The sequence below is a fragment of the Branchiostoma floridae genome, chromosome 5, assembly GCF_000003815.2.
Source record: "Branchiostoma floridae strain S238N-H82 chromosome 5, Bfl_VNyyK, whole genome shotgun sequence".
In the NCBI taxonomy this organism is placed as follows: Eukaryota; Metazoa; Chordata; class Leptocardii; order Amphioxiformes; family Branchiostomatidae; genus Branchiostoma; species Branchiostoma floridae.
This window is the reverse complement of record NC_049983.1, coordinates 17,216,922-17,240,850: the sequence shown is the minus strand read 5'-3', so window position 1 is coordinate 17,240,850 and position 23,929 is coordinate 17,216,922. Positions and strand designations below refer to the sequence as shown.

The 23,929-nt window shown below is 40.4% G+C and overlaps 6 protein-coding genes across 6 annotated transcripts in view; 4 read left to right on the top strand and 2 right to left on the bottom strand.

The window, feature by feature from the left end:
• LOC118416234 overlaps positions 1–58 on the top strand; it is a 2,360-nt gene extending 2,302 nt beyond the window's left edge. The window contains exon 4 of the mRNA XM_035821319.1: positions 11–58. Within this exon, the coding sequence (XP_035677212.1) occupies positions 11–58 (48 nt within the window). The remainder of the gene's footprint in view (positions 1–10) is intronic.
• A 1,542-nt stretch (positions 59–1,600) lies between these two features.
• LOC118416626 (ATP synthase subunit C lysine N-methyltransferase-like) lies at positions 1,601–4,404 on the top strand. The gene is made up of 4 exons (XM_035821782.1): positions 1,601–2,144; positions 2,615–2,752; positions 3,542–3,592; positions 4,080–4,404. The coding sequence occupies exons 1-4, from the start codon at positions 1,887–1,889 to the stop codon at positions 4,251–4,253; spliced, it is 621 nt and encodes a 206-aa protein (XP_035677675.1). The 5' UTR covers positions 1,601–1,886; the 3' UTR covers positions 4,254–4,404.
• An 872-nt stretch (positions 4,405–5,276) lies between these two features.
• Positions 5,277–9,992, top strand: LOC118415565 (EEF1A lysine methyltransferase 2-like). The gene is made up of 6 exons (XM_035820250.1): positions 5,277–5,393; positions 6,836–6,901; positions 7,688–7,805; positions 8,564–8,668; positions 9,252–9,477; positions 9,820–9,992. The coding sequence occupies exons 1-6, from the start codon at positions 5,335–5,337 to the stop codon at positions 9,921–9,923; spliced, it is 678 nt and encodes a 225-aa protein (XP_035676143.1). The 5' UTR covers positions 5,277–5,334; the 3' UTR covers positions 9,924–9,992.
• Positions 9,993–11,174: 1,182 nt separating this feature from the next.
• Positions 11,175–14,497, bottom strand: LOC118415564 (serine/threonine-protein kinase ULK3-like). The gene has a single exon (XM_035820249.1). The coding sequence runs from the start codon at positions 14,450–14,452 to the stop codon at positions 12,971–12,973; it is 1,482 nt and encodes a 493-aa protein (XP_035676142.1). The 5' UTR covers positions 14,453–14,497; the 3' UTR covers positions 11,175–12,970.
• Positions 14,498–14,526: 29 nt separating this feature from the next.
• On the bottom strand, positions 14,527–19,812 carry LOC118415567 (EKC/KEOPS complex subunit LAGE3-like). Its single transcript, XM_035820253.1, has 3 exons — positions 19,665–19,812; positions 15,373–15,498; positions 14,527–14,853 (listed from the first exon to the last, which is right to left on the bottom strand). The coding sequence occupies exons 1-3, from the start codon at positions 19,733–19,735 to the stop codon at positions 14,733–14,735; spliced, it is 318 nt and encodes a 105-aa protein (XP_035676146.1). The 5' UTR covers positions 19,736–19,812; the 3' UTR covers positions 14,527–14,732.
• Positions 19,813–20,038: 226 nt separating this feature from the next.
• On the top strand, positions 20,039–23,553 carry LOC118415566 (uncharacterized protein At4g14100-like). Its single transcript, XM_035820251.1, has 2 exons — positions 20,039–20,637; positions 22,441–23,553. Exons 1-2 carry the CDS (start codon positions 20,147–20,149, stop codon positions 22,625–22,627), a joined length of 678 nt encoding a protein of 225 aa, XP_035676144.1. The 5' UTR covers positions 20,039–20,146; the 3' UTR covers positions 22,628–23,553.
• The last annotated feature ends 376 nt before the right edge of the window (positions 23,554–23,929 follow it).

The window sequence follows — 23,929 nt, the reverse complement described above, 5'->3', positions numbered from 1 at the left end:
GATCCTACAGACATTCGTGCATGCCATGTGTGGGGAGAACCGTGTGACTGAAAGCTGATGATAAGATCATTACTGAAAGGTTTGGTACATGTACAGGTACAATGTTACCCCTGTTAGTGTTAGTGAACATTACACTTAGTCTTGATGGAGGTTGGTACTCTTAAACTTCAAGAGCATTGTGTACTTGAGCCAGCTTCTTTTACTTAGAGGCAAGCATTAAAATTCAAATGAATCTTTCAGGTGATTTTTGTGAGATGTGCATTTTGCATACATCATGTAGGTTAATCTGTGCATTACAAACTGTCATGACACAATCATAAATGTATGTTTGGCAGAGGCTCATGGCAAGTGGCCAAAACTAAAACTAAAAGACACAGGTTGTTGGATCCCTTCTCACTTTAATCTTATATTCCACGTGACCTTTCTGATTCTCGGTACTTCGGGTGAAACAGACAAAAAAGCTTTCAACACTCAAAACCTCTAGTCAGGCATTCAATCTTTCTTGCAAAAAAATTATCACCCTTCCACGAATAAAACTTTTTTCAAAAATATTTGTTTTCTCCAACCTTTTTGTCCATGCCATTATCACAGTTATGTAATTTAGCACCTCATGCTTTTGCATGTGCACTTTGCATTTTGTGGGGTCAAATTCCAACCCATCTACAATACGTTGGGTCAGTGACCATCAACCTATGATATCACAGAACTGGGACAAGGCCTATGATGAAGGAGAGGGGTGGACAAAGAGACAGGTACTTCCTGGCACTTCCTTACCCCCATGCAGTAAGTGGTGTACTGTGGTGGTCTAAGAAGTGATTCATAGTCACGGAAAATACCTCCCACTCACATGTGCATGAAGGTGTACAGGGGATACAAGTACAAGAATGAAATGTAACAGGATGTCAGCACCAGCTGATGTTCTTCCTGACCATACTACATGTTTCTCGAATCAAAAGCATTCGGTAATGTACGTCCCGGACATATATCTATCTCTATAGATATTTCATGATGTGAGGATACTAAAAAAAATTACGGTGTTTGCTTTTTGTGGAAAAATCAGCTAAACTAAAAAATTATGTGACGTTTCATACTAAAGAAAATTTTTCATTATGCTTGACCGTACACTAGATATAATTTGAAGCTACTTTGAAATGGTACTGTATGGAGGGTAATTGTGTGGATCTTGTATGGTTGTAGTTCATGACCTCCAAATATTCAGATATTCCCTAAAATGCAAGGTGAATATACAAAAAATCAATTCACAAGAGAAAACAGGGAGTGCCCAATGGCTAAGGTCTTATTCACAGCATACATGATCGCAAATACGACACTAGATGGCTTCGTTTGGTGACTTTTACACGCTGAGAACTCGTTGATTGCGACATACAAAGGCGAAGACATGTCAGGATGGTGATTTATGGGTCTTAAGACGACAAGTGCGGAGAAGTCACCACACCGGTGTGACAGAGAAGTGTTGACTCAAAGGCCTCAACTCACGGGGATCATCACGTGAGTGACACAAATAACCAAAATTTCCGTCAAAAACAGCTCATTACGAACAAAAGTTTCGTCAGAATATCTTCATAAGATATCATACTCACCTAAAATCGCTTGACAGTCTGCTTAATTGTTGTCTTTTCGGGCTAAAATGCACTTTCGAATGAGAGGTCCCAGTTTTTCCGTCTCGACCAAAATGGCGCAACACTGAGTCGAGATCATATGACTAAAAGATGACGTAAGAACTACCCAGGATGCAACACCTCCTTTACCTCTGACCTCCCGACGGCCAGCAAAATATCAGCTCTTGGAAAAACACGTGGATTTTTGACATCCACACTTGTACCCTGTTTTTCTGCCGTATTTCGGCGATCTTGTACTTCTCTATTATGTCTGAGGAAGGCGAGGCTTTGCTGGAAGAAGCAGAAAACCGCAGGAGACGGAAGATAGGACTGATCGCAGCGGGAATGGTGGGGGGTGCAGCAGTGGCAATCACGGCCGTGGCTGCGCCGTTCGTTTTGCCGGCCATGAGGAAAATATGTTTACCGTACGTGCCTGCCACGCAGGAACAAGTAGGCAACGTTTTCAAACTCTTACAGGGGCGATCGGGAACCCTGGTGGACCTCGGGAGTGGGGACGGAAGAATTGTAAGTGACTGTAGCTCGCTTTATAGCTTGATAGTTTATAGTGAAGAAAATGCAAGAGAACGTGCTGCGCTGCACGTAATACACAGCAGTAGCCCTATATTAAATTTGCATGCGATTGCATCATTTGTACAACCTCCTTGATTTGTGCGTCTGTTGGCAGAAAATTATGAAACAGCGTTTTTCTCCATACAATATTATCTCCATAACAATATTATGATCCATGCAAAAACATACTTCAGTCTTACCATGATTTTGACCTTAAGTAGACAGTGACATTATCAAATGTGAGTTATTCAAATTAGACTTATCAAATATTGTTGCTGCAGAAGATATGAGATGATTGAACTTTACTTTCATTGAAGTTATTAATAGACATCATCTTTTTCCCCATCATCTCAATAGTTAATCATAATCAATCTTATAATGATGCTAAGCAATGTTGTTGTTGTTGTTGTTGTTGTTTACCAAAGGTTATAGCTGCAGCAAAGCAGGGTTTCCGTGCAGTAGGTTATGAGCTGAACCCATGGCTGGTCTGGTACTCCCGGCTCAGTGCAGTAAGACATGGTGTGTTCGGGAAAGCAAGATTCTACAGGAGAGATCTCTTTAAGGTACAGCACTAGGGCTGGGTACCGGTACAAAACCATTTTTTTCTTATTGGACCGGTCCAGAAAAACCTGACCTGAAAAACTTAAGTGGACCGGACCTGGACCTGATCCTCTGGACCGGACCTGGACCTGAATTTTCTGTACCGGTACCCACCCCTATACAGCACAAATTGTATTTCCTATTTTGATCTACTGTTTTGTGAACACCTGTTTGTGGCATCAAATGGCTGAGTGGCTGGGCTGGCGGACCCGAGATTGAGAGGTCACGAGTTTAATTCTCAGCTAGGAAAGACACAACTCTGATCACTCAACCGAGGTGTAAAATGTTACAAGTACCTTACTTTGTTTGGGGAGGTGAAAAAAAAAGGGTGGAAGGAGAGGGATGAGCTCTGCTTTCCAATACCATACCCTAGATATAGTGGATAACAATCCACTGTCCTTATGGCCTCAAAAATGCTATGGGACAACAACCTTAAATTTTTTGTGAGCTACAAATGTACCATGGAAAGTCTTTGCATCTTTGCAACTTGTTCTCTATACGTCTACAGTCCAAACTGCGCAAGAAGACCACTGAGGGACCGATAAAATTCTCTTCTATAGCAATAGGAGGTTAAGTCAGTATATAGACAGATGGGAAACCTGAAAAATTACACAAAAAAGTGATCCTGGAAAGCTGGTCACCTGTAAATGTTTGATGATGTAGTGTGCTGTTGTCCTTTATCGTACTGTATTTACTTGTTTGTTCAGCAGAATCCTCTGTTCTTAATCAGTATGTTTTATACTTGTTTGCAGGCAAACTTTGCTGAGTTAGACAATGTAGTCATCTTTGGTGTGCCTCAATTGGTAAGTTGATTGTTGAACTGTTGTCAACGCAACAGATAACCCAAAAGATCCTTGGCACCTGTCAGTCATTTGACTGTAAATGTGGTCATAAGTTATAACAATGCAGGATTACAACAATTGAGCTAGGGCTGTAGATTTGTAATGAACTTTCATTTTTGTTCACCTGTAGCTAGTCAAATGGTACAATTAGCTATTATATAACCTGATCTTAAATAATGTCTGTACAGTTATATTTCTTACAGATTTGAAAAGGTGCCCATGTGCCCTTAATGCACTAAAGCATAATTCGTGTCTGAATCAATGTTAACTAAAAATAGTCTGCTTCTAATACATTTATCATAGAATTAGAATATTGATGGTGCCCCCTTGTACGTGCAGGTAATGATGTTCTACAAGAACATCTTGCCAGCAGACTAGTGCCATTTATTTCTTCCAGATGTGTAAAAAAGACTGCACATAACCTTTGTTTTCCTTTTTTACCTTTCAGATGCCTCCTCTTGAAGAGAAGCTGTCACGAGAGTTACAAAGAAGTGCCAAAGTGGTAGCGTGCAGGTTCAATTTCCCAACATGGCTGCCTTCACAAACAATAGAGGCGGGAGTGGACAGTGTATGGGCGTACGAAGCCAAGGACATTGTGATGAGATATCTATGGGAGGACTGAGAAAAGTATAAGGAATGATACGCTATATACCACTCATGTTTTATAATGTACTGCTGATACATTTTGTATTTTGCAATAAAAGTTGTAAATGGATACTTAATACCATACGGTATTTCAAATGTACTGAAGGCAATAAAGAAGACTGACAGGTCATGAGTGTATGTGTATTTATTCCTGATGCATTGCTGAATGGTTAAATATTGGACATCATATTACAGAAGTAAGGCACAGGATTGTCCCAGCTTCTCCTTCCTGCCCCCTTTGTGGGTGGGGTGGCATAGCATGCAAGGGATACAAATGGGATATAAAATATTCAGTCTTAAAATATATGGTTTTGACTTAACAGTTGAGATAAAAAAAGTGAGAACAATTCTTTTTAGCTAGATCATAAATGGAAACAAAATGCAGCACTTTCCCTTTAGATATTGTCATATTAGCCTTCCCAACCAAGGAGGTTAAAAAACCTCCTTGTCCCAATAGACTTTATGAGGCAGTTTCACTGGCCTATGATTTTCAATGGCATATCAGATCATCTGATAGAGGTCAGAAATTGAGTACAATAGACTAGGCCGGACACAAAACATAGAGTGCAACAGAACTGATATTCGGTCAGAAAAAAGGCACATTATTGGCCACCTAAGAACTTACATTATCTTCGTATAATCTCCAAAATTTAAGCAGATCCTACGGTGCCTTATTAAAGATAGTATCAAAGCTGGCCAAGGACTATAGCCGGCCAAAGGGAGTCAAACGGGCACTATGGGTTTGATACTACTGTAATTTTGCGGGGGGGGATTTAATTTTGCGGTAGCGGGAAAAAAGACTTTTCGCGGTGGATTTAAGTTCACGGTAACACCATAGACTGCAGTCTTATACCTTAATAGAAAAATATTCGCGGTGGTTTTAAGTTCGCGGTTAAGTGGTCACCGCGAAAACCGCTAACATTAATCCACCGCGAACATTTCTGCATTTACAGTATGTTACGCCACCGTGGATCTGCTTGGAAATTATCTTCGTAGAGCCTGCAAACGAGGCTATATCATACCCAGAATCCTTTGTGAGAACCCGGAAGTAACTCATCATGGCAGACGACGAAACAGCCGGATCATTCGGACCTTCCAAACTCGGAACGAAAGAATAGTAAGAGAATAATGATATATGAAATAGCTAGGACAGCTTATAAAACAAATTATGTTTCTGCAAAGATCGGACTGTTTAATGGCGTGGTTGTGTATTTTTAGTCGAGCCTCACCGTCAGAAAAGGAGTGGGAGGGGGGCGAAAGTATTTTGTATGTTGATCCACGTGGGTTCACGTGAAATTTTGGCTACCTAACCTTTATTTGTAAGCTTCATGCTCCTGTCTCGTGTTGATTGTTTCTACTGTCAAGCCTGTCATTGCTCTACACAAAAAAAACTTTATTATGATATAGCTTTCTTTATCAATAAAGATTCAGCAAATTAAAAATTGAGCGAGGCTATTGACACACCCAGTGTGTCAATAGCCTAACAGGCTATTGACACACTGAGTGTGTCGATAGCCTGTTTAGGCTATTGGCACACTGAGTGTGTCGATAGCCTGTTAGGCTATTGACACACCCAGTGATAGAAACCACTAAAATGAGGAAATCTTACGATTATATTTGACAATCAACACTCTGAAAAATACAAATGGCATCCTGTGTCCATTATCAACCCAAAATACGATCTTTTTCACGTGTTTACGGCACAATTTTAAACATCGGAATCTGCTATCATATAGGGTGCTAGTTTTACTGTCACCGCATGTGATCATGGCAGCCATGTTGGATCGGTTAGGAACACGTTTTCAGCTGTGTTTACCGACGAATTCCTGCCATATTGGAGAATTTTCGGCCTCAAAACTTATATCACTAAGGAAGCGAAGTTATAGTTGTTGTTTTACCTCCATTATTTTTAATGTGAAAGAAATATTCTTCCGAGTCGCTGCCGATAGCGCCGGAACCACACGGCCGAAAATTATGACATGTTTTGTGGTCAGTGTTATTTTTGGTTTATATTGTTAAACAGATATATTGATAACTTTAAAAGTTGTTTATATATAAAATATTCTTATATCAAATTGGATGTTTAAAAAGGGACAAGAAAAATTGAAAAAAAAAAAAATTTAAAAAACTCCGGCGCGGACTCGAACCGGGTCGGCGCTGGTATCAAGAATTCCCGGGTCAACGCTCTATCCACTACGCTACGTCATACATACACGATGAAGGCTGTATTATTAGGTATCCAGATGTAGGGCATAACTTGAATACGTCCGTTCATTCCAAGATTCAAAGATTCCAATGTCTAATCTTCCGAACAATGTCTAATCAACTATTGCTTGTGTAAAATATTGCCGGAAAGGCATGTTACAAGCTCTGATTGGCTGACTGGCATCTCGGTGTGTCAATAGCCTGTTTGGCTATTGGCACACTGAGTGTGTCAATAGCCACAGCGTTAGAAATTTGTTACAAATAAATTATGGTGTAAAATGTTTTGTTCATACTCTTTGAGATTCTATGACTCTAATAGCTTTCACTGGTAATGTTACAATCTTGTACTCACAGTTGGGATGCAGCGTACGAACGAGAAAAAACAAATTTTGAAGATCATGCAGATGTGGGGGAAATATGGTGAGAAGATCATACAAATTTGCATTACAGATGTACAAAACAAGTTTGTTTACCATTCTGAGAATGCATGCGCAATCAAAGATGTGTAACAGTGTATATATATATATAGAATATACTTAGTAGTTACTTAGAGTAGCCAGCGCTACGTGGCGGCCGCGCGGATTACGTAGTGAGAGTGCGTCATCCGCGCGTAACCGCAGATATGACGCTGGCGGAAGTATCGAATAACATTCTTAAGATTATATTCGGAGAACGAGTCAGTTTATACAGTTTATACTTTGAAGTTAGTCAGAGAACACCATAGCTTGAGGTAAGTCACGTTTTAGTTTCACTCTTGTCTTGTCTGGTCTTATCAATAAATACATCTGTCTTAAGAACAACGTGAGTCGTACCCGTCATTCCATTAGACCGTTACATGGTTCCCACACCGGGAATTGAACCCGGGCCTTGGCGGTGAGAGCGCCAAATCCTAACCACTAGACCATATACTTTGAAAGTAGTCAGAGAACACCATAGCTTGAGGTAAGTCACGTTTTAGTTTCACTCTTGTCTTGTCTGGTCTTATCAATAAATACATCTGTCTTAAGAACAACGTGAGTCGTACCCGTCATTCCATTAGACCGTTACAGATGAAGCCCCATGATGTCAACGACAGTTCTTGTCTTGACCATGCTTGTTCAGAATCCAGTCAACCGAACAAATGTTCTGAACAGAATATTTCAGATCAAAAACTCCCCTCCGATAAAGTTGCTTTTAAATCTAGAAAGGTATTTCCTCTGTTACTAGGTTCGGTGAGGACTGTATGGAGAGGATAGTGGACTGGTTCAGGGAAGGTTTGCTGGTGCAAACAGACAGCAGAATCCTGGACATCGGCTGTGGAAATGGAGCTTTGCTTGTGGAAATGGTGGGTAGCACATTAGGTAAAATGCCAATCTGTCTGACTATCCCTGAAGAAGAAAAAAAAATCTTGTTTTGTTTTTTCTGAAATTAGGCAAAAGTAATGAGCATGCAGATGTCATCCATAAAATTTACATGCTGTGGCCTAACCATGTATATGCTACACTCTCCCATATTTGTTAACCTTTGCAAGACAAGGCTATGTTTTCAGGGCAGTTTGTCAGTGTTTGTGTGAGTGTGTGTGTGTGTGTGTTTGTTTGTATGTCCGTGTGTCTGTATGTCTGTGTGTGTGCATGTCTGTGTGTGTGTGTATGTATGTCTGTTTGTGTTTCATGTCTGTGTGTGTGTGTGTGTGTGTGTATGTCTGTGTTTGTTTGTGTGTGTATGCATGTGTCTGTGTGTGTGTGTTTGTAGGTAGTTGGTGTAACTCAAGAATCTTTTAATGGATTCTTATGATATTTGGTATGTGAGTAGGGGTCAAGAAACAAGGCCAAGTTCCATAACGGGTGTCTTAGTGTCTTTCCAAGGTAGACATACTATGGTTGTGTGATTGTTGATTAGTGTTTTAGTGTGATTAGGCTCTAATGTTGTTATTATGTGCAGTTTGGAGGCTATCAAACCCTGACCTCAAAAAGAAGGAAGGTATAGCAGATTTGAAAAAGTAGTTGCAATATCACCTAGACTATTCTCTACATTTCAAAATGCAAACTGTACAATAGTAGATAATACTTCTTCAATGATATATTTGTCTCATCATCTTTACAGGCAAAGGAGGGTTTTACCTCCCTGACAGGAATGGACTATTCCCAGCCCTCTGTAGACTTGGCCATTGCCATTTCCAACTCAGAAAATGTCAACATTGCATATCAGGTGAGACATGTTCTTTAAATCCCAAAACTTTAATGATTATGAAACGAAACAAGTTTTATCTTCAAGTGCATCTTTCAGATGTAACCATTATTTCATTAGTCAACAATTCTTGGGATACACCTTGAAGAATTGGTATATCCATAAGAGCTGTATCACAGAATCAAATAAACGTACATGTACCAGTATCATTCCCTGGGATGGTTTCAAGGTGGTTTTTAAGTTTAACAGTAAATAGCTCTTGTATAATGTGCAGTTTGGAGGCTATCAAACCTTGACCTCAAAAAGAAGGAAGGTATGGCAGGTATGAAAAAATAGTTGCAATATCACCTAGACTATCATCTATGTTTTAAAATGCAAACTGTATTCAAGTAACTTCTACAATAATATAATTGTCTCATTATCTTTATCTGTTAAACTTAAAAACCACCTTGAAACCATCCCAGGGAATGATACCGGTACATGTACGTTTATTTGATTCTGTGATGGAAAACAAGGATAAGTAACTGAAAACATGTCAAAGTTAGTTTCATCTCACTGGAGATTTATAATGATCAGTTCCAACATCTTCTCTTGAACTCCATAGAGAGCTGACATCCTCAACGAAGAAGACCCAATCTTCTCGGCAGACAGATTTGACATCTGCACAGACAAGGGAACATATGATGCCATCAGTCTCAGTCCAGATGATGTGGTACAGAAGAGACAGACATATGTCAATCATGTTCACAGACTCCTGAAGGACGCAGGACTCTTGGTCATCACGTCCTGTAACTGGACCAAGGAGGAGCTTTTGGAACACTTTTCTTCAGGTACACAAATGGGTGCAGAGATTGCTTTCCATTTACATAGATGATAAGGTTTGACAACAATAGCTGTTGGAGACCTTGACTTTTTAAATTGTTTCAACTGCCAAAAGCTAGAAAAGAATGTGGAAAAAGAACATTTTGCTTTTGCAGGTGTGGTGAGTTGGAATTAACTGGCTATTCTATAGATACCTGAAGGTTTTGTGTAGAAAAGGACTTGTATACAAACTCTATGTGTACTGGAATGTTTTGCTTTTGTTTACAGAGAATTTCGCCTCTTATTTTTATTGTGGAATTTTCTACTCTGTCTTAAAGTTCCAGCATTTGAAACTTTTCTTTCTGTTTCAGGTTTCGAGTCAGTTGATGAAATAAGACACCCCACCTTTAAATTTGGAGGGAAAGTTGGGACCACGACAACCTCTATTGTGTTCAGGAAAAAGGACAGCGGATAAAGTGTCAGGCCTCTCAAGATAAAGGAGATAAATGGCAATAAACATGTTTGATAACCCTTTCTGTAAGGACTTTTTAGTTTGTGATGTGTATAATATAGACACAAATGAAATGACAATGCATTTGGCAAAGATTTTTAAAACTACATTTATAGGTAATAATTGAATTCTTATAGATATATTAAAATACTGGGGACAGAACTGGCATATATAGATCGCTACTATTACAAATCAATAAATAGAACAATTCTCCTTTTTTGAGACCATCTTTATTCATAACAATATGCTTTACTTTTCAAGTCATCATGTATGGTACAACACAGTTAACAGGATGTACATTTTTAAGATAAAACAATTTATTGTCCAACAAGTATACATGTATGCAAAATGCCACCAAAAAAACTTCAATAAGCTTTGACTTTTTTGAATTAGAAACTTTTTAGTGTTCACTTTTCAAACAATAGTAAATTATCCATCAATATGTTTGATATCCTTTTAAAGAAAGTAATGAGATTTTTTCATGGCTATGACTCATTTTTGGCAACACCTCAAGGGTGGAGCCTCTAATTTCAAATCGGATCCATGTTGAGTTACTGTATTTTGCATACAAAACACATGTTCATTTTGTGTTCAACTTCATACTTTTGTAAAACTGTGCTAGCATGAGGAAGTCACCCAACTTGGACAATCAGCCACAAAACGGCATCAATGTCAATTGTCAATGTAAATTGACAAAGACAACAGTATAAGTTATGGACAGCTCTGCTTGTTTTTGGAGTCACCTCAGGGACAGAGCCTTTTTGGAGTCTGTTAATCCACCCGTGCACCTATAGTATATCAACCCAATATTCCCCTTAAATAGCATAACTCTTTACTACATGTATTAGCACCATTGCAGAATCAGACAATCAACATTTTGTTCAATATACAGGCAGCCATTTTGCATCAATACTGTTTTCTTGAACTATTTCTGCACCATTTATAAGCCAGGTCTTTTTTTCAATGGCTAAGCACATGTACATGACTCTATAGATGCTTTGTGGAACTCTCTTTTACCAAGTTCAAATGCAACGGGATCTAGGATTGGTTCCTGACACATTTCAATAGTTTTCCTTAAACACTTAGACTGTTAGAGTGCAAAGAGAGGTACTTAAGGTACTTTTTGCAACCTGTTTCAATCTTGATCTCATGACACATATTGGTACACATAGGAAAATACGTCTGATTCCAAACAATGACAACGATCCCTACAGCGAACATTATCACCATTGTTTACTTAGTACACATTGCATATAACAGTGGTTTTGATGCCAGTGTAGTTTACCAAGGGCTGCAAGCAGACAAGATACTTCATTGGCATTTGCATATTCCTCTAGTTGTATGTCTTGAAATCTGTTAACAGTACTTAAGATATGAGGGCCAATAATTCTACTGTTTGCTTCTTAAGAACTAGCAGGAATTCTTTCACCTTCAACATTAAGTCAAAGACATAAGTTACACTTTTCTTTCAACATATGATGACAATGAAATATGTACTATCAAAATGCCATTTGCTAATCAACACTTGCTAAAGGACTGTCTTGAAGATCAAATGCTTAACATTTATGGCTACCTAAAGACTCTACAAAGGCAGCTTGAATGCTGCTGCCGGTGCTCATCTTTTCCCTGATTTTTCTTATGTTTTTTTTACAAAGTTTGTAGCTTATACAACAAGCTTCATGTTACAGCAGTTTCTTCTGCGGAGAAAGATCTCGGGTAAATGTTGTCCCTAAATTCATGTCTGTTGTTACGAAGGAAGTTTTTCCATGTTATGACACAAGTACATGACTACAGGGTTTTACCCAGCCCTAGACAACCCTATATTCTCCAAACATATCTTCCAGAGAAAAAATTGTAAGTACCGACCATGGACAATATCTTGGCCGGCAGTTCCAATTTTGCCACATTCACGAAGATCTGATAGGAGGTTATAGATTTCTTCGCTAATCTTCTTTGCAAATTGCCGCTCACTACCTGGCATGATTTGTCTTCATTTAATCTTCCTCGTGGTTAAGGTGCCAATATACCTATCCTGACATCATTGCGGGCTGTCCATTAAAATTTGCAGTCCAACAAATGACAGCATGGAAATTGTTGGTACAACCAGTAAGAGAGTGGCTGCATCTCATTGAGTACTTGCTTCTTTCTTTTTATTTTACATACGTATTTTTTGACTGAGGTTTGGAACGAATGGAATGGCTATTAGCAACAAATGACGGGCAGTGGGCAAAACCCTGCACTTATAGATAACTCTGTGAAATCAACATGACCTCCTCAACTTACACTTTAAAAGTGAGTCAACATACAAGATTCCAGTGTTTCATATATTAGTCATCTGTGGCATAATATCACCATTCCTGATAGGTCAACATCTTGGGGTATATACTCTACAAAGAAGCTGTTATAAACTACATGTACAACTATAAAAGAAAAGCTAGCAAGAAGACTTCAAATAAGACTTGCAATGTGACTATAATAACAGCAATACCAACATACAATCAGTGCTGTCATTCTATCTGTTCATGTTTAAGCTGACTTCAATGTTATTCACCAGAACATATCAGAATGCTGCACTGATCAAATTGTACCTTTACATGTCATCCATATTTGAGATAAAGTATGCGAGACTGAGTCATCAAATTTGGTTTGTTCCATCACCATTTAAGTTTGGGAAAGGATCCATACATAAACTGAATGATAAAATAGCTTCTCTTGGTTTGGATACTCTGTATATAGGACATTCTTCACTTTAAGTCTAGTGTTAGGCAACTCATCTTCGATATTTTAGTTCTGTCCAAAAAAGAAATAAAAGTACTTTGTAGTGGCCTAACTGAGCACCCTGAGAATGTGCACTGTTGTTTCAGAAGGAGAAGTACCAGTAGGATTGTTGTCATAAATCTTTCCCTAATTTTGATGGATGCAAACGTTATGAAAATTGTTTTCCCCCACCCGCACACCAAAAATCTGATGCCTTAAACTTCAATGGCTACATTTATGATAATTCCAGACCTTCACTGAACAACACATCTGTTCATGTCATCTCTGGAATCGTTATATCGCTCCCCAGAATCGGACAGCTTCTGGGCGTCTCGCTTCATCATGTTCTTGTAGTCCTTCACCGCCTGTGCGTGATTCAACAGCTTCTCCACCTCCATGTGCAGCAGATCCCTCCGCCTGCCTTTTGGTTCTGCCTCCAGGAGAGAAAGTAGTTCCTCCAGGGCATGTTTGTACTCCTCAAGGGCGCTGTCGTAAAGCTCGTGTTCCGCCCTCAGTTCCGCGATGGCGGCCCGCTTCAGCGCTTGATGTAGACGCGTGCAAGACCCCGCCATTTCCCACAGCGTCTCCGCTTCCTTTGGCGTCGCCTCTTGTTCGTCTTCTTCCTCATTGGTGGGTTCTTCTGCAGGTTTGATTATGGACTTGAGTTCCTCCGCTCGAGCCATGTACTCCATCACTCTCTTTCTGAGAACGTCCTTTTTCGACTCGTCGGTCTCGTAGTGGACGGCGGGTACAAAGTACTCCAGAGCGTCGCAGTACTTCTTCACCGCTTCCGCGTGATTTCCCTCTTCGTCGTAACTCACCGCCTCCGTCACTATGGAGACGGCTTTGTCTAGCGAGTCGTGAGACGGCACGTGTTCCAAGTCGATGAACGGGTGGTTGAAGAACTCCTCAAACGTTATCCTCTGGTTTGGGTCTCTCTGCAAAAGCCCTAGGAGCAGGTCACGACATTTCCCAGAAATCTGTATCCCCTGAGGAATCTCGATGGGTTTGGTGTCGCGGATTTTGACCTCCAGTTCGGCGTACGACCGAGAGTAGAACGGCGCCCTGCCGAACAACGCTTCGTACAAGATCACCCCTAGCGACCAGAGGTCCACTCGTGCATCGTACTTTGTGTTACAGAACATTTCTGGTGCCATGTAGAGTGGACTCCCTCGTAACGAAGTCATCCGTGCCTCGTCACCCATGTACTGAGCAAACCCAAAGTCCGCCAACTTCAGCACCGGGTTGTCTCGTGATGACAGAAGGATGTTCTGCGGTTTGAGGTCCATGTGGGAGATGTTCTTTGACCGGAGAAACTGTAAAGCCATCGCCAACTGCTGGCCGAATCTCTTCGCCAGGTACTCTGGCAACGTTCTCTTACTGTGAATAAAACGCGAGAGATCGCCACCGCTACAGTACTCCATGATCAGGTAGATGTTGTCGCGGTCCCACTGGAAGTCCTTCAGTTCGACAATGTGCGGGTGCCGAACGTTTTTCAGGATCTCAATCTCCGTCAGCAGGTTGTCGGTGGCGGCTTTGTTCAAGTTCGACTTCTGGATGCACTTGATGGCGACCACCTGGCGTCGCTTGCTTCTACTGTATGCCTTGAAGACGGTAGCATATGTCCCGCTGCCCAGCCGCTCTGTGAGAACGAAGTCCGGCAGTTGTGGCACGGCGGCAAGTCGGCCAGGACCAAACCGCGCAGAGACCGGGCGGGCAGTACCTGGTCGGGACATTCTTGAAAAAAGTTTTACAGCTGCTTTTCTACAAGCTCTCCACAATCATTCCCACTTGCTTGATTTTTCATTTCTCTCTAATGACATCAAAAAGTCAAGATTTCTAACCATGGAGAAAGGTTCTTCAAATTTCAAAATTTTCAAATTTAGAATTTGTTTTCGAATTTTTCAATCTTCACAAATTTTCCAGTCTTTTTCCTACTTCTCAGTTGAGACCAGTTGAGTCCTAATGGACACATGTACCAGTCACTTCTCTCTGGTCTGAAAGTCTTCAGGGTTCCTAGTCGGTCTGTGGTTCAGCTGGCCCAAACTTCTCCATGGTCTGGATGGTCATGTCCAGGTGGTCAAGGAAGGAATGGAAGGCCACACGCAGGAGACGGGCCTGGGGGGCAGTGAACAGTCTGTCCAGGGCGACAAAAAGACAAGCATCATTGACATGGGTTGGACAGCAAACAGTGGTCATATGTGATATAGTTTTTTAAAGAATCTAGCTTGGAATATCCAACAGGGCTCTATGATAAAATATATACATAACTATTGCATACATTATGACAGAAAAGGAACAACTAGGACATCAAAGGATGTGTATTGTGGAATGTGAATATTAGTGTGTGTGTGTGTGTGTGTGTAGGGTATATTCTTTCAAAAGTTTGACACATCTAGAATTCATAATTGATTCTAAAGCAAAGCACTTCTATAATGTGTATGGTTAACATGTGTATTATATATATATAACATATGTGAATTATATATATATAACATATGTACACATTTTAAGTATATTTGCACTAATAACGTATTGTCCAGCTGTGGGTCATTGTGCCCCAAATAAAGGACTTAGAAAAGTATGAAAAGGAAACACCCATATCCTTAACAACAGATAGAACGCCATGGATATGATATCATACATGGGTACTTACACGACAAGCTCTGTGCCCTCCACACGTAACTTCTTCACAATCTCTTTCTTGGGCTCGGGGTCTGGGAACAGCGATCCGTACGCAACGAGAGCGAGCTGCTGGGAAGGGAAGGGGACTCGTAGCTCCCTGGACATCAGGTGGTTAAGGAATAGACTATGTAATACTAATAGTTACAACATGAGACAAGGGCTACTACGGGCAAATAGGCTTGCTCCGCCCACAAGGTGGGTTCTTTTGCCTCAGGGGTTATGGAACCCCCAATTGGGCTGAGCAAGCATATTTGCTCATAGTATGCTGAGTGCCTATAGATGTTAGAACATGGCCAATAGCCCGAAGATTTTCTTCTTCTTTTCATCAAAATGAATCAAGGACAATTTATATTCAGGATATTGCATTATATCTTAAAAGGAAGAAATGATCTAAGTTGGAGTCTCTCTTGATCAATGGACCTGTTCATGTCTCTGCCACATGCCACATCCTGGGAAATCTAGCTTGCACAGTGTGTCTGTGAGCTGACCAGTGGTGCAGAAAAAGCATGGTACTATGAAAAATGTGTGGTTCTATTTCATGCAAATGAGTTCATAGTACGACAAATTTGTCATAGTACCACACTTTTCTGCACTATGGGGATATAAACACTAATTGAAGGGCTCTGATTGGCTAAGGGTTGGTCATGTTCTGAGGTTTGCATGTTGTAACAATTCTGTAGTAACATACATGTATTTACAAGTGTATCCTCTCATAAATGAACCCAACACACATGTTGAGGAGAGTAGGGGTAGCCAGGTGTGCTTAGCAAAATAGACAAACTGTAGCAAGGCCCGATTGCACAAGTAAACCTAACTGTAACATATATGTATTCTATTACTGCCCATTGGTCACTTCCAATTCTAATCACCTTGGCCTTTAAGGGCTGTAGTATCTAATTATTGGCTGTCATTTTAAACTCCTCACAAAAGTTGTAAAATTCTGGGGCCAATATTCTGGATGTCCATGGCTATAACTAGAAGAGCCTTAAAATACCAGTGATGACTTTTTCTTGTAACCACTCAGTGACGTGTGAAACAGAAAAAAGACATGAGGAAGTGGCTATTGACAGAATCATCTGTCAATTGCATCTTTGCACTGTGAACGTCTTATTTCATGCATCCATTTTCGTCATTTGAAAAACCTCAATTTATAGGGGTCTTCTTTGACCCCTTCCTGCATCACACATTGACAAATGAAACAGCCCTTGTCTACTTGTCTGGCATGGCATGAGTTGCCAACAACATTCACAAGGTCATGACCAGATAAATGATCATCAAAAGATAAACGAGGAAGAAATGTGTTCTGAGTCATGTATGATGTTGCTACAAAAATCACAATTCCTTCCTAATAATTCTTGGATATATTTCCATAATAATTTATTTTTCCTGGAATCAGGGATGCCTCATTTTGCATGGTCTTCTGGGGAAAACTAATCTCCAAGCAGATCCTACGGTGCCATAAGATAGTATCTAAGCTAGCCAAGAAGAAGAGCTGGCCAAAGGGAGTCAAACGGGCGGTGGGTTTGATACTATATTAAGCCACTGTGGATCTGCTTGGAGATTAGGGAAAACCTGATATTGGGATGACCTCATGCCTCCTCCCATTTCCAATTCCAGCCGCCCTAATGACCGAGTCGTGCACGGTGCTTACCACACGATTTGTCATCATTATGATACAAGTACAGGACAGGACGACAGTATCTCCTCTCCAGGGATGACCCTGTACATCAGACAACCTGGACGCACAAACACATTATGACTGCTTGTTTTAAAATATGGATCTTCATGTAATAGTATTGTCTTATTTGATTTCACACTATTTTGCCTGGAGTCCAGTTACATCAGATTATATTGTGTATGCGCAATGCAATCATATGAAATGTATTAGGAATAAAAAATTATACTATTTATAAACAGTAAGCAAAATGTGGTAACTTAAAAAGTTAAAACTGAGTGGGAGGGGTCAGAGGTCAACATAGAATAATGTCTTGGCTCTTGTCAATTTCAAGGTGTTCAAAATTTCCAGGCAAACAATACCCAATATACTTTATAAAAAATGCAGCTCTTAGTGTAATGATTTCACAATAGATAGGCACTGCAGCAACTGTTCACACACCACAGCAAATATTTCAAGATTTAAATGTAAGTGTGCTGTTTTTTCACTCACCGCAAAAATTCTAGAACCAAGGCACCAAGTTGATCTGGCCCGATGACATCACAGCGTTCATTAGATTATGCCAAACAAAGCCCCTGTATCTACAGTGTAACACAGAATGGCAGACAGCTATCTCCCTGGTGACATTTCAACCAACCATTCTGAATGTGACTGTCTGGGTTCAACTCCACTGGGAATTATAACATGCATATACTTTATACTTTTTTTAGAGCAGCTATATTATATAAACAAAATGCTCTTTAGAATGCCAAAAATTTTGTGCAAGAAGAAAGGGACTTTTCTGCGATCACGATTATTTCACTGGGGCTAGCGCTTTGGGAAGAGCGGCTAATACTGGCAGGGTTACTCAAGTTATACAAATGCTGTTCACTCATTCATTATTATACAAAATAAAGCAGGAAGACTATGAAACATTTGGAATACATAAAATTGTAGCTATGAGCCTCCAGGACATAAAACCCCACTCTAAACATTAAAAATAGTGTCATTTTAGTGTTATCATTATGAATTTTTTGTCAGCTTGTAATAATACGAAGTTACACTTACAGATGCAAAACTTATTTTTGCCTTTGATGCATCTCATTTTCATTTAAACTTGAATTTAAATTTAGTTTAAAGCTGAATGTCTACTATGTCACATACGTATCATGAACTAATCATTTGTGAGATTTTGAGAGAAGTAAACATATATTATTATATTTTCCCCATAATGGGTATAGTTTAAGCCAATCATAAAAGCTACATCACGTGATACATAAATTGAATCAACCTTTCCCTAAACAGATGGTCTCAAAGGGCTATTCCATTGAATGACATCACATTTGAATTAAGTGCATTAGGAAGCTAATTGGAAGAATGTTTCTATTACTACATCAATTCTCTTAAATCATGCGTACTAGTAGCAAAAGTAATAATGCTACTGTCCAATCCACGTAATCGGCTAGAAAAAAAAGTGGCCATTGTAAAATACCATAAGTAGTGGACATGATTTTGAAGTACATTTTTGGTACTAGTACTAGTAGGTACGTTTTAGGGTCACCAAACCATGCTTCAGTACTGTATAAAAACAGTTAAATGATACATTACAAATAAAACATTGTGTTTTAGCTTTCACCCCCTAACTTCATGGCCCCATGCAACACCAAACGTGACCGAAAAGACACGTTAGGGGACAGCGAAATTAATATGCAAATGATCTTTCAGGTAGAGAGTTTTGTTCAGGTACTAGTACAGGTACAGATCTGGGCATGTGCCTAAACCTCTGTAACAGTACCTGTACCCTTACCTGATGTACATTTCCTGATTCACAAAATGTATGTACGCTGCTAGTGCCAAGATAGAAGCTACTGGCGAGCTGCCATGCAGCCCCCACTTTTACATGTCTAACCCTGGTCTGACAAGAAGCAACAGACGATAAACTGTAGAGTGCGCGAGTGAGTTTAGAATGGGACTGACCAACAGATGTTAGCTGGTTGTAATGTTACATCATACATTTATACCGTACTTTGATAACATGAAATGAAATGCAATTAATTCCTTGATGTAACAATGTTAGATAGGTAATATTTTGAATACGATTGACACTTCCTTGTACATGATGAACATTAAAACTGAACTGATTCTGATGATAAGCAATGTGAAAATTTACATCTTCATCATCACAGTTTTGCTTTCATTAATCAACAATGTCATTGTGACGGCAATCACGTCATCACTACAGGTGTTTAACATGACGTTATCACGATTCCAATTGACACTTGCAACTTTCCCTTCACACAACGAACAGGACAGCAAAAACAGTCATACCAAAAAGACCAAACCTACACAGGCTTCTAGCCACATTTTCTCTCCCTGAATCTACATAGAAATCTCAAATATTTACATAATTTAGAAGGGCTATTTTAGACCCGCTAACCACACACAGCTAAATTTTCCGTCCCCCACCCCACCCCCGACTCTTGACCGAAATCACCATTTGATTCGACTAGAATCTACGAAGCTGAAACATACACCACTGGCAGGTTTCTTGAAGCTCTACCTGTTAAAGACCCTAATGGCATCGAAACATGTGATTTTCAAAAGGATACATAGACAAAAGACCGCTTTTTTCTTCCACCGTCTGCTTGGCACTGGACGTCGCCATCTTGGACTCGTCCATCTCAAGTCTTTTGGGGGGAAGGCAGCATGCTGTTTTTATTTGCTTTGGTCATATTTTGGCAAAACAGGAAAGAAAGGTTAGACTTTTTGTCTTCTAAACGCTGGTATAAAATATTAAGGTGAAATCATATGGGGGCAATCGGGAATCAAAAATTCTAAAGATCAATGTAGAGATTGAATGAAATGAAATTGTGTCGTATTATTTGCAGTTTTCAGCTATATCGCTAGTGGCCGCTTATGCACGCGGCCAAACTTTGTATATTGATACTGTACATGCAAAACATGCCAATGTGTCAGGATCCTGCTGCCGTTTAGAGCTGCGCAATAGTGTTACGTGATACGCCTGCAAAGCACATGAATAGTTCATACCGGAAACTCTGTGACGATTTGTGCAGCTCCAGAGAGACTGAAAATGGCTGCATTTGGGATAACCTACGCAACTCTTATATCTTTCCTCATGGGACTGATGACCTTGACACAAATCATCGGCCTCTCACCCCCCGATCAGCCACCGTCATGGCCTTCAACCTTCTCGGTAAGTTTTCACGAAGAGCAGTGGGTCTGGATCATTCCCCTCGCCAGAAACGCCGGCGCCTGGCACTACGACTTCAGTAACAAGCGGGCGAGATTCGACCACTTGCAGGGACAGATGGACAACTTTTGCCACGGTCGCGGGCTGGAGTTGAAGGACTTGAGAGGCGACTGCCATCTTCTGTTCAACACCACGGACATGTATGTGCACTATCCCCGGGAAGAGAAGTGTTGTCGTGCCTGTGGGGTAGCCGAAGGGTGCACCGTGCTGAAGCCGACTTGGATGGCGGGGGCTACGTACCTCGGGACCGAAAACATAAACGGAACGGTATGCCATGGCTGGGAGGCGGACGGGGCCGCCGCAAGGGACAGGTGCGTCGGAACTGAATTATTTTCGTATCATTAAGTTTCTTTCTTTTTTTTCTAGACTTGAATGAAAGAGGATTTTTCTTTCCCACCTGATGCATATGTAAGTGTTGGATTGCCGTTGAGGTGTCATTTCGTATGTGACACGGTCACGACGCTGTCACCTCTGTCGTGAGCCAACCTCCGACAAGAATCTAAAACAGACTTTTCAGTATGATAAGTAGCCTGATTAAATCTCGCTTATAGCAGCCCGCCAAACATCCGCCGGGGAGGGGCCAGTTAGAGCCCTGGACAGCGGAGTTTGTGTTACACAGACTATATGATAAGAAGACAGCTGAATTTTGTACAATACGTGTCCGACCTATCCTATGAATGCACTCAGTTTGTGATTGTATGTCAGAAAGATTCCAACGAATGTAAAGATTTGCCGCAATAACAAATTATTGCGAGTGCACGTGACTGGCAGTTGACACTGCGTCTGGCAGCCTGCAGTATGAGTATGTGATGGCGACTCGACGGACGAACAACATTGTTCGGAGTGACAAAATATAACCGGGAGCAACTTAAAGGTTATGTACACACCGCACCACTTTGACGCCCCTTTAGGCAAATATCACATGCAGTCTTCAATGGCCAACAGTAATACAGGAATCGCTGAAGAAGGAGTGAAAGATATAGAAACTGAGGTCACGAATGAGATATGTAACGCACGGAGGGCCCCTTAACTTCAGATGCCTTTCCACATAGCCTTTCCTTCAGATGACCTCTGACCTCCGAACTTGTGAACAAACTATTTTTTTGTGATATGAAGCATTTATGACTTGAATTGTATATTGTAAATAAGATTGTAGACTGATTTTAGATTAACATGTTAGATATGTTGTTAGTTCTTGATTATGCAATTGTTGTGTAGCGTTATGATTTGTATTGTATATGTATGTATGTGGTCACGATATCAGCATCCTGCCTATGTGTCCACATTGTATTTTGCAATTTGAATAAATAAATAAATAAATAAAGTTCAGATGCAAATTTATGACTTCAGCATTCTATTTCACCAGAGTCAATTGTCTGAAAACTGTTGCGTTTTGACTAATGAATAATGAGAGTGACGATGTTCACCTTTAGGGATTTTCCGTTCATGGTTAATGCACCGGATTTAGCCGGGATACGTATCAAACCGGGAGCAACATGACGATCACCTACAAAATTATGTGCCCGCCACCATTATCATAGCACACATCCCAAAAATAGACACACTCTCTTGTCGATGTGCAATAGAAAATCATAGAATCTTTTCCATGCAGAAAACAAAAATGCGAAACTGGTGTGTTACGTCGTAGGGCTACTATATTTTTGTAAAAGAACAAATATAATGTGTAAGGCCATGTTGATTTGATTATATGAATGGCATCCTCTAGGAACCCCAAAACTGATGAGAGCGTGCGAATTAAAAAAAGGTTTGTCCAGAAAAGGTAGCCTTCATTGAAATGAATGATTGAAAAGACAGAACAATAGATCGTTCATATTTGTTATTTTCCATCTTCTTCTATGACCTTAATTGGAATTGAGCTTACCATTCTATGACATTAGTAGACGTTTTCCGACATTTTTTTCTGCAGTCTACGGCACATATTTGCTCATTTGCAGCTGCTTAATTGTACGATTTACAATATGGTTGAAACTTTTTTTTTAATCAGCGAGATTTAATCAGGCTATAATCAAATCAGCATGGCCTCATGTTAGTTTCATGATATTACAGGATCATACTGACCTGATGCGATTAACTGTTCAAACATCTTCCTCTAGGTGGTACCAAACAGCAGACGGAACTCCATGTCGATACTCGGAGACGATCAAATTCTGGCCGCATCCAAGTCACAACATCACTTTCAACATGAGGTCTTTCAGCCGCGACCCCATCCCGACTAGTGTCTTCAACATACCCGCATACTGCAACACAAGATGTCCTATTCCCTGGCGGCCTATTGCCTAAGAAGGGAAACACTGAGAGACTCTGAACTGTTTCATTTCTGTCCCTTGCTCTGGTTCACAAAAATTGTCGCAATGTTTTTCACCTGCCCATGTTTCGGCGTTGGGTTTGCCACTTCACAGAAAGCAATGATGACTTGCGCTACTTCGCACTGCAGTAAGGTGGCGCTGCAATTGAGGGAGGGACTCATTTTAGCTTTCACCTTTCATTCAGTAGTCTGGAGTCATGTGACACATGTAAAAGGGTCATTTATCGTGAAGAAGATTGTAGAAACATTTCAAGGCTTTCCTGATTTAAACTTTGATCACTACAAGTGACTATTCTTAACTTTATTGCTTCGGGTTCTGTCTTGAGGTGAACTTAGACTTGAAAAACATCACTGAGGTTGTTTCCCTCTCTTACTTTTCTTGACAAGTTTGACAAGTTTTATTAAAAATGCACAGGCATGCAGGATATCCTGCTGGACATCCTGAATTGTTCTGAACATTACAAATGGTAGCTCCATCGTGTAATTACAATAAAAAACAATACTAGGGCACCAATTCATATAAAACGTCACCAATGCCATTAAAATATTTGTAAGCAATTTCTTAGATATCAGTTATGTCGTTTTCTTTGTTTTCTCGTTTCCCATTTCACGGGTCACATCGCGAGGATAAGGGGAATCTAAGTAATGTATACTTATGTGAGCAAACCATATTGTTACTATGACAACTTAAACCGAACACAATGCACTGCATACACGGCATGATATTTGTGCCCTCTCACCCTTACGTGTTTGTATGTGTGTGTGTGTGAACAGGCTGATAACTCGAGAAGTTGTGGACAGATCTTTATGATAATTGGTAGGTCTGTAGTACACGTTTCAATAAGGAACACCAGCATTTGACAATACACAAATCATGAGTAGCTACTTTTCAGGTAATGTGTAGCGCGTTTATTGTGAGAAACAATACAACTTATGTGCATTTTTCTGATTCTAATTCGAGAAAGGTTAGTGATCAGGCTGCCACACACGAATGCACACGAAAGAAATTGAACATGTTAACAACATGTTACGGCCTACTTATCTGCCCCTTGGTAAGGGTAGGGTCCAAAATCGCATGATTCACTAACGGTCAAAGTACATATATATATGCATGCATATATATACATGCGGGTAGAAGTCCTGCAGCCATATTTGCCAGTTTTGTAGAACGGACTGGGGAAGGGTTGGTAGAACCATGCGCGGGTTACTTGTGCTACCCCTCCTGGCGGTGTTCCTGTGTGCTTTGCCGGCCCCGAGCCAGGCCAGGCCGTGCAAAT